The sequence below is a fragment of the Prionailurus bengalensis genome, chromosome A2 (assembly GCF_016509475.1).
Source record: "Prionailurus bengalensis isolate Pbe53 chromosome A2, Fcat_Pben_1.1_paternal_pri, whole genome shotgun sequence".
Taxonomy (NCBI): domain Eukaryota; kingdom Metazoa; phylum Chordata; class Mammalia; order Carnivora; family Felidae; genus Prionailurus; species Prionailurus bengalensis.
Window position 1 is genome coordinate 13,678,809 of NC_057348.1, and position 8,857 is coordinate 13,687,665.

At 58.8% G+C, this 8,857-nt stretch overlaps 2 protein-coding genes across 4 annotated transcripts; one reads left to right on the forward strand and one right to left on the reverse strand.

The window, feature by feature from the left end:
- Positions 1-584: 584 nt before the first annotated feature.
- On the forward strand, positions 585-3,312 carry MPV17L2 (MPV17 mitochondrial inner membrane protein like 2). 3 transcript variants are annotated; one of them, XM_043587057.1, is made up of 5 exons: positions 585-978; positions 1,635-1,805; positions 2,535-2,611; positions 2,704-2,832; positions 3,036-3,312. In XM_043587057.1, the coding sequence occupies exons 1-5, from the start codon at positions 792-794 to the stop codon at positions 3,063-3,065; spliced, it is 594 nt and encodes a 197-aa protein (XP_043442992.1). In that variant the 5' UTR covers positions 585-791; the 3' UTR covers positions 3,066-3,312. The 3 variants fall into 3 exon arrangements, with proteins under 3 accessions (XP_043442992.1, XP_043442991.1, XP_043442990.1); XM_043587056.1 differs by having other exon boundaries at positions 587-978; positions 2,704-2,920; XM_043587055.1 differs by having other exon boundaries at positions 588-978; positions 2,704-3,312.
- A 51-nt stretch (positions 3,313-3,363) lies between these two features.
- Positions 3,364-8,857, reverse strand: RAB3A (RAB3A, member RAS oncogene family). The gene is made up of 5 exons (XM_043587054.1): positions 8,687-8,857; positions 7,289-7,516; positions 6,037-6,155; positions 5,094-5,218; positions 3,364-4,221 (listed from the first exon to the last, which is right to left on the reverse strand). Exons 2-5 carry the CDS (start codon positions 7,514-7,516, stop codon positions 4,031-4,033), a joined length of 663 nt encoding a protein of 220 aa, XP_043442989.1. The 5' UTR covers positions 8,687-8,857; the 3' UTR covers positions 3,364-4,030.

Consider the following 8,857-nt stretch of genomic DNA (forward strand, 5'->3'; position numbering starts at 1 on the left):
AAACTCCTATTTTCCCCTACAGGAACACGGGAGGTCAAATAGGGATATAATTGTTTGTATAACTGCTGGGAAATAAATTAATGCATGTAATGTGCCCAGAACGGTGCCTAACGTTTTAATTGTTATTATTCTGGAACTGAGGTCAGATACCCAGCAAAAGTCAGGACCAAGGTCAATGTCCGGATCAGCCTCCAACTGGGCCGCGCGCGTATCAGAATTGTATCTCTCCCCCAGTTCCGTGAGTCTCTGCGGGATTAGACTTCTGCCGCGGGAGCGGTCGTGGTCACGGGTCGCGTTCCTTTTCAGGAATTCCGGGAGAATCTGAGAACCTGGAGGGCAACTAAAAAGGAGAACAAAATTGACCATCTCAACACAGGAGGCGGGACAACCGGCAGTGAGTCGCCGGCATACCGCTGGTCTGTGATTGGCCAGCGCAGTAGTGGGCTGGTCGGTAAGAGTGTGGCGACGGCTGTCCATTGGTCAGCGCAGAAAGGGGCGGGGAAACGAGGGACAGTCAGCCTTTGATATGCGTGTTGCAGTGAGACGCCTATTTGCGATTGGTCCGTAAGGTGCGGAAGGCAACGACTGGCTTCATTCGGCGATCGGCCCGGGGACGGGATGCCGGTCTTTTATTGGCTAATACCTCTCGAGGCTCGCAAAATTGAGCAACCTGCAGTCAGTGATTGGCTGGCGAGGACTGGGGCGGGCGTGCAGAAAGCGAAGACAGAGTGCGATTGGCCAGCACCGGGAGGGCTGCGATCCCGGCGCGGGTTCCAGAGTAGCGGCGGGCTATGGCTTCCGGCGGCAGGCGCTGGCTACGCGGTCTGTGGGCCGTGGGGCAGCCCCTGTTCCAAGGTCGTGCGCTGCTCGTCACCAACACGCTGGGCTGCGGTGCTCTCATGGCGGCCGGGGACGGCGTGCGCCAATCCTGGGAGGTCCGCGCCCGGCCTGGCCAGAAATTCGACCCGCGGCGCTCAGGTGAGGAGGCCGGCGCTATACTGGTCCCTGGCCCCGGAGGATCTTTGGCCCCAACCTCAGATTTGGAGATCCCTGACTCGTGGCCCTAATTCCCGGCAGGACCCTTGACCTTGGCGTGCACCCGAGACCCTCAAAACCCTCCCTCGGGTCTCCACCTCGGGGTCTCTGTCCCGTCCCCACTCCAGGTCTCCCATCTCCTCCTACTTACTGGTCCCTGCCTCCTCCCGTATCCAGTTTCTGTCCACTTCCACCCGCCAGGCCTCGTCCCCACTCATCCCCTTGTCAGCTTCCCTCCCTTCTGCACAGAGACCAAACCGCACCCAGGGTAGTCGAGAGCTCAGCCTCCGGACCCAGTCAGCCTGGGATTGTGCCCTGGCCCCACGCTTCCCAACCCGCTGTGCCTGTTTCCTCGTCCGGAGAGCAGGGCAGCGGTAGAACCTGCTCAGAGGGTGGTGAAGGGGATGAGAGAAAACGGGAGAGGAGCCACTGGGACGGTGCCTGGCAGTGGGGCTTGTAATGGAAGATCGTACGGCTGAGCTCAGGGAGAACTTCAGGTTAATCAGGGAGGGAGGTTAACCAGGGAAGGAATGGATGGGAGGATTTGCTTGCCTGACGTGCCCTCCCCCCCCCCCCCCCGACTCTTGGACTGCTCTCAGCTAGCATGTTTGCAGTGGGCTGCAGTATGGGCCCCTTCCTGCACTACTGGTACCTCTGGCTGGACCACCTGCTCCCAGCGTCCGGCCTCCGTGGCCTCCCAAACGTCCTCAGGAAGGTCCTCATCGACCAGCTGGTGGCCTCTCCCGTGCTAGGCGTCTGGTACTTCTTAGGTAAGGAGCCTTGTGAGCTTGGGCTTTGCCCCTCCATACGTCAGGAGGGGCATAGCCAGCTTTGTGTTAAGAAGGATGCTGAGGTGCCTTTCTGACGTGCTCTTCTGTGAGCGGCTCGGGCCTGGGTGCTGTGTCCCAGTGGTAACAGGACAGACCCGTCGGGGGCAGGTATGAACGGCAGAATCAGACAACGATCCTTAGTGTAGGAGGGATGAGGACAGGATCAGGTGGGCCCAAGGCAATGGTTGGGAGGGCTGCCCAAAGGAGAGGACACTCAGCTGAGACCTGAAGGAGCCAGCAGGCATGAAGAACTGCCCGTGTAAAGGCTGAAGGAAGAGTTGCTGGGGCTGGGGTTGATGTTGATGGGGTGCAGGGGGTTGATGTTGATGGGGTGCAGTCATCCAGCCCTTGACTCTAGCATGAGTTTCCCCCATCCTCCCCACCCCTTCCCCCCAGGCTGTTTCCTCTGTGGAAGGCAGGAAATAAAACAGCCTCAGGAAGGGTGCATTTTCATCCTTTGGGGTGCGTGTTTATTTATAACCTCTCCCTCACCGGAACCGACTTGTTCTCCGCCCCAGCCACTCTGCTGTGTGTGGCCCTTCCCGCCACCAGGCTTTTAAAACATGGTCTGTCTGCCGGGGACACTGGCCTTCAGGGCTCCTGCCCCATCTACTCTATCACCGGTACTCCCCAGCCTCTGACACTCCCATTTTTTGGTTTCCTTCCCAGGCCTTGGCTGCCTGGAGGGCCAAACCCTGGATGAGAGCTGCCAGGAGCTGCGGGACAAGTTCTGGGAATTCTACAAGGTGGGCAACGCCCACCCCCTCGGGCCCCGCCCTTCCCTCGCGGCCACGCCCTCAAGGCCCTGCCCCTGACCACACTCCGCCCCTCCCCTCAGGCCGACTGGTGCGTTTGGCCAGCCGCGCAGCTGGTGAACTTTCTCTTCGTGCCCAGCCAGTTCCGAGTCACCTACATCAATGGCCTGACGCTGGGCTGGGACACGTACCTCTCCTACCTGAAGTACCGGGTGAGCACGGTGGGTGCACCAGGCACCCAGGGGACTCCTCAGGGGCCACACGTGTGAACCCCCAACCGCAATGCATCTGCACTCCACGGTGAGGTCCTCCTGTGCCTGTGACAGTCCACAAACCACAGTAGGTGGGTGGGGAGCTGATCACCAGCAGGGTAAAGACCGAGCCCCTCTCTGCTGTTTGATGTGACCTTGGCCAGGTCCCTGCTGAGTCTTTCCCACAAGATTGAGCCCAGCCACAAGACTGGAGGATGAGGGCTCACTTGGCGACGAGGAGTCCAGAGGGGTGTGTGACCAGACCTTCTTGCACGGACGGACCCTGGGCCCAAGGTGGGGACACAGCCCATGCCCTTAGAGCAGGGCCGAGCCTGGAGTTGACCTCCAGAATCTGGGGCCTTAGGCGGGGCCGAGTGGCCTCCAGTATCCTGCTCGGGTCACGGGCTGTGGAAATTCTATTAAATTATCTTGTCATTGAAATTGCTGTGGATGACCAAGGCCACCGTTGGCAGGCCGGCACTCATAGGGACATGGCGTCATCCATTCACTTTATTGGGTGTGTGTAGTGTGGTCATGACATCTCCTGGGGATCCGAGGGGCACGTTTGACACTCATGACGTCCGAGCAGGTCTGGTGTTTCGGGGGGGTCCCAGGGTGGCGAGTACCCACAGCAGCCCTCACCTCTAAAAAAAGGGTAAAACTTTGGGGGTGAGGAGCCAGGTGGGTCACTGCCTGGCTCTGATCCACCCCATGGTCCATGCTGAGACACCCCCCCCCCGCCCCCCCAGAGTGGCCTTGGCCCAGCGAGTCACAGCCAAGAGGCTGGCCAACCAGACTACCTCCCATCACCCAATGAGCCTGCCCTGGGGTGTCATCGGGCCCCCTCTTCAAAACCAGTAACTCTCGATGGGGGGTGAATTTTAAAAAAGGTGGGGTCTTGAGAGGAGGGGAAGCGGTGAGTTCACAGGGCCACGACACGCCACGGCAGAGTGGGGACAGGGCTGTATGTACAGGGTGGGACGTGGGATGGGCAGGGAGCCCGTGCCCCTGGGGGACATCTCCAATAAATAAATAAATAACTACAATAATAAATAAGGGTGAGGGGCCAAGTGGGGGCAGAGGTCTCGCGCCCCCGGCCAGTGGGGGCTGGATCAGGCCCGGGGGGGTGGGGAGGGCGGGGGTGGGGACAGGGCAGCTTTCAGCAGGCGCAGTCCTGGTGCGGAGGCGCCTGCTGGTCCGTGAGCTGTGGGCCCTGCTTGGCACCCGTGACTGCAGGGTCGGCCGTGTCCAATGACTCGGACATCTTCTCACAGATGACGTCCACCAGGCGCTCAAAGGTCTGCTTGACATTAATGTTGTCCTTGGCGCTTGCCTCAAAGAACTCAAAGCCTGTGGTTTGGGAAGGGAGGGGTGAGGACCCTGGTCTTCTGCCTCCCAGAGCCCCTTCTCTGAGGGCAGGGAACGTCTGGAGATCCCCAGTGCCGACCACCTGTCAAAGGCACCAACAAGCCCTCTAGGGAAGCAACACTAGGCCGGGTGGGCCCTGTTGCTCGTATTCCTTCCCGCACCCTCAGATGGTCCCTTCTGGTCTCCAGGCCCCTGGCAAGACCTACTTCCTTGCTCCCGCCGGCCGACCCAGCCTGTGCACTGACCCTGGCAGCATCTGACATTCCCATCCGCCCGTGCCCTCCCCCGCTTACGTACCCTCTGGTTCCCTGCGGCCTCTCCGGAGGATCCGTGTGGTTCGGACCCTGCACGATCGGCCACGTTTCCTCCAAGTGGCCCCCGTGGCCCCGCCGTGTGAAATGACTCGCCAAAATACCCACGATCTCCCCCACCTGTGGCCTTTGCCTAAGTTGTTCCCTCTGCCCGAGAGAGCACCCTTTGCTCAAGCACCAGATCCAGTGCCTTCCTCCAGGTCTTCCCTACTCCAGGCAGAGCTTGCCCCCCTCCCCAGGCACTCCCCCAGCCCAGCCCCCCGTATAAATGAGGTCCTTCAGGCCCAGCAACCCGACAGGAGGCCGGGCAGCGAGGGAATCCGAATGAATCAGTAACTCCCTGCCTGGTGAACTCCTATGCATCCATCAAGGTCCATCCCACGGCTCCTGGATCAGGGCCATTTGCAGAAAGTGTGAATTGTCTGCATTCAAATCCAGGCCCTGTCCTGGCTCTGCCGTGAGATCTTGGATGCGTCCCCTCCCTTTCAGGGCCTCGCTGTCGCTTTCCTAGCCTGGAGGTGTGCGGCCCCACGAGGCACTCACCAAGGTGGTCAGCCAACTGCCGGCCACGTTCCGACGACACCACCCGTTCATCTTCCATGTCACACTTGTTCCCCACCAGCAGCACCTGGGCATTGTCCCATGAGTAGGTCTTGATCTGGGTCGACCTGGAGGAGGCGGTGACAGGTGGGGTCAGGGCTGGGAGGATCCTGCCTCCAGCGTCCTTTTGTCTCCTCGCCCCACTCTAGTCCCCCATCTCCTGATTATTCCTTGAACTTGGCAGGCTTTGTCCCTCCTTCCAGCCTGTGTCCTGCCAGGAACACGCTTCTGAGGCTCCCAGACCTTCGAAACCCCTTTCAAGCAGCCCTCCTTCCCAGATCCCTGTCCCCCAGAGAGAATTTCTCCCTCCTCTGCAAACTCAGAAATTTCCTTAAAACTTAGCATTACTTTGGGCAGGAATGTAAACGTTTATATCCTTTCACCTATGAGAACTGTCCTGTTCTCTGCCCCCGCCCTGATTTTTTCTCTCTACATGTTTCATATTTCATTCTTCCATCTGAAATGAAACCTTTTTTTTTCCCCTTAGTTCGAGCCAATGCTACCAAGCTTTAATGATTACAGATTGGGGCGCCTGGGTGGCGCAGTCGGTTAAGCGTCCGACTTCAGCCAGGTCACGATCTCGCGGTCCGGGAGTTCGAGCCCCGCGTCGGGCTCTGGGCTGATGGCTCGGAGCCTGGAGCCTGTTTCCGATTCTGTGTCTCCCTCTTTCTCTCTGCCCCTCCCCCGTTCATGCTCTGTCTCTCTCTGTCCCAAAAATAAATAAACGTTGAAAAAAAAAAATTTTTTTTTTAAATAAAAAAAATGATTACAGACTGACGGCAGGTCTGAGAATCTAGCATTGTATTTACATTTCTGCCAGGGCAGCCGGGGCTTCGCATCAAACCCAGTTCTGAAGACAGTCTGCGAGGGGATGGGGTGTGCTCACCAGTCCTGCACGGCGTTGAAGGACTCCTCGTTGGTAATGTCATACATGAGGATAAAGCCCATGGCACCCCGGTAGTAGGCCGTGGTGATGGTCCGGTATCGCTCTTGCCCTGCTGTGTCCTGGGGAAGAAAAGACAGGGGTCAGAGAGGACCCACACATAAGCTCCTCAGAATGGAAATAAGCCCTGAGGTTGTCCAGCCCAGCCCCCCTGGGGACCAGAGGTGGCTCAGGGAAAGCAGACTGGCCACGTACATCATGCTCCATCATCCTCCAGAGGCAGGCACCTACAGAATCATTCCATCACTCCTTCAACATACCTGGGCAGTGACCTGTGCCACACCCTGTGCGGGGCACTGGGGGCACAGCCGTTAACAAAATGGACAAAAATCACTGCCTTGTGAAACTGACAACCCGGGGTAGGAAACAGACGATAAACACATAAAAAAGGAGAAAACGTATCCTATGTTGGAGGGTGATAAAGACCGAGGAGAAAGAGAAAGTTGGACAAGGAAGGACAGGCAGTGCAGGCGAGGGTATGGTTTTAAAAGCTGAAGGAAAGGAGGAGGGACCCATGTGGGGATTAAGGGAGCGACAATCCAGGCAAAAGGCACAGCCCAGGCAACGGTCCTGAAGTGGGTCTGTGCCTGGAACATCTGAGGGACGGTAAGGAGGCGGAGGTGGAAGGAGACCGACCAGGCAGGGGCTCCCAGACCGGGGAGAGGGGGGGTACTCCTAAGCCAGGGGACAGGTATGGGTTTTACCCTGAGTGAGGTAGGGGCCATGGGAGAGCAAGAAGCAGAGAAGGGAAGGCTCTGACTTGGGATTTAACAGGTTCCCTCAGGCCTCTATGGGGTTAAGGGAGGTGACCAGTAGACCCCGGGGGAAAGTGCCTGCTCCTGTCCCAGGGAAAGAGGTTGGGGGGCCAAGATCCAGCTGAAACCGAATACAGACTCATATGAAAGAGCTTAAAGGTGGGGAAACCGAGGCACCAAGCCAAGTGATGCTCTTGATAATAGCAAGGCATAGGAAAGGACTCAGCATTTGCTCCTTCCCCACACCCAGAGAGCAGTGATTAGGCACCCCTGGGAGAACAACAGCACTCTATTCTGGGCCTCTGGCCCCAGGATACACAGGAGGCACCTGATAAATGCCCAGTGTGTGAATGAATGAATCCAGACAGGGAACAGACAAAGCTGGGGCTGCTTTTCTGGGAAGGGAAAGTGAGAGACAGGAGCTCCCCAGCTGGACCCACCCAGATCTGCAGCTTGATCCTCTTGTCGTTGCGGTAGATGGTCTTGACCTTGAAGTCTATGCCCACAGTGCTGACAAAAGCAGGCGTGAAGGAATCGTCTGCATAGCGGAATAGGAAAGACGTCTTGCCCACGCTGCTGTTGCCAATGATGAGGATCTTGAACATGTAGTCGAAGTTCTGGTCCGAGGACTCCTTCTGCCCATAGCGTGAGTCTGTGGCGGACGCCATCTGGGTGTGTGGGGTGTAGGTGAGGTTGAGGAGTCCCCTTCCACCACCAACTGCCTAAGCCCCAGGCACAGGGTGCAGAGAACTCCAGAGCTCTTGAGGGGGACTAGTGTTTTGAGATTACCCTTATCTCATTAGAAGCCCCAGTGCTAATGGTGGGGCCCTGGTAAAGGACTGCGTGACCTTGAAAGGCCGGAAGTGTCAGAGGAGGAGCTCAGAGAGGTGGGGGTAGGGACACCCCAGCAAGCCCCTCCAGCACGCCCTCGGCCCAGGTCCCAGGTCCGACTGTAATCCTAAACCCTAAGGCTCGGTGGGTAGGGGTGACTGCAGCCGGCCCCGCCCCCCATCAATCATTCATGTTCCTCAGAACGGAGCTGCTCGGGCGCACGTGCACACGCGTGTACGATCCCGCGGGGATGCGAGTCGCAGCACCCCCTTCCCCTAGACTCCCAAGATAGGAGAGATCGGGCTAAAGCAGCTGGTCATGTGACAGGCACGGGGCGTGCACACGTTCACGTGCACGCAGCAGGGAACACAGCCGTACACGCGTGTGCACATGAGAGTCGAATACACTCGATGCACAGGAAAGAGACGCAGACACTTGTCTGCACACCAACACGCATATACAAATGTGACAAGCCCACCCGTGCGCGGGACGCCCTCCACCCATGCAGGCGTGTACACGTCACCCACGCGGGCACGCATTCCAGTGCACGTATGGACACGGCGTGCACGTACATCACAGTCCATGCGTCTCCTTCCACACGCGTGCAGCACGCACTCACGGGAGTCGGGACACCCACAGGGTCACACGAGCATACCCTGGTACATAAGCAAAAGGGTATGCACACAAACCCGTCGGCACAGGCGGGCGCGCACACGTGTGTTCACACCACGCGCACGCGCACGCACAGAACCTCCCGCGCGCAAAGCTTCCCGCAAGGCACTCGCCTCCCCTCCCCCTCCGCCGCAGAGGCCGAGGGTGGGGGGTGGGGGTGAGATTCCGGCAGGTAGGAGGAACCAGGACCCTACCCTTACAAGGGCTGTGATCGCCGCACCCTTCTTCCCATTTGACCCTAGCCAACCTCGTCCCCTACCCTGCAAGCCCATCAGTCAAATGAAGGTTATGTAGGTGTTCGCTGAGGCGGCGAACCAGGCCGCCCGGGAACTCACCTTGCCCTGCACCGATGCGGTGGTGACCCTAGCGATGGCGACTTTTCGGCAGCTGTGGTGACAGGGCCCCCGTGAGTTGATATGGGGCTGCGCGACAGGGGCAGCGGCGGCGGCAGCAGCGGCTCAGGCCCCTGCAGTCCGCGGTGACGTCCTGCAAAGAGTGAGGCGGGG

What these genes read in the sequence shown, in the direction of transcription:
- MPV17L2 (XM_043587056.1), top strand. Translation starts at nt 792, where the DNA reads ATGGCTTCCGGCGGCAGGCGCTGGCTACGCGGTCTGTGGGCCGTGGGG. An exon ending in AGGCGTCTGGTACTTCTTAG is followed by an intron (nt 1,806 to 2,534) that starts GTAAGGAGCCTT and finishes TTTCCTTCCCAG; the next exon opens with GCCTTGGCTGCCTGGAGGGC. An exon ending in AGTTCTGGGAATTCTACAAG is followed by an intron (nt 2,612 to 2,703) that starts GTGGGCAACGCC and finishes CCCTCCCCTCAG; the next exon opens with GCCGACTGGTGCGTTTGGCC.
- RAB3A (XM_043587054.1), bottom strand. Translation starts at nt 7,516, where the DNA reads ATGGCGTCCGCCACAGACTCACGCTATGGGCAGAAGGAGTCCTCGGAC. An exon ending in GGATCAAGCTGCAGATCTGG is followed by an intron (nt 6,156 to 7,288) that starts GTGGGTCCAGCT and finishes TTTCTTCCCCAG; the next exon opens with GACACAGCAGGGCAAGAGCG. An exon ending in TTCAACGCCGTGCAGGACTG is followed by an intron (nt 5,219 to 6,036) that starts GTGAGCACACCC and finishes CGCCTCCTCCAG; the next exon opens with GTCGACCCAGATCAAGACCT.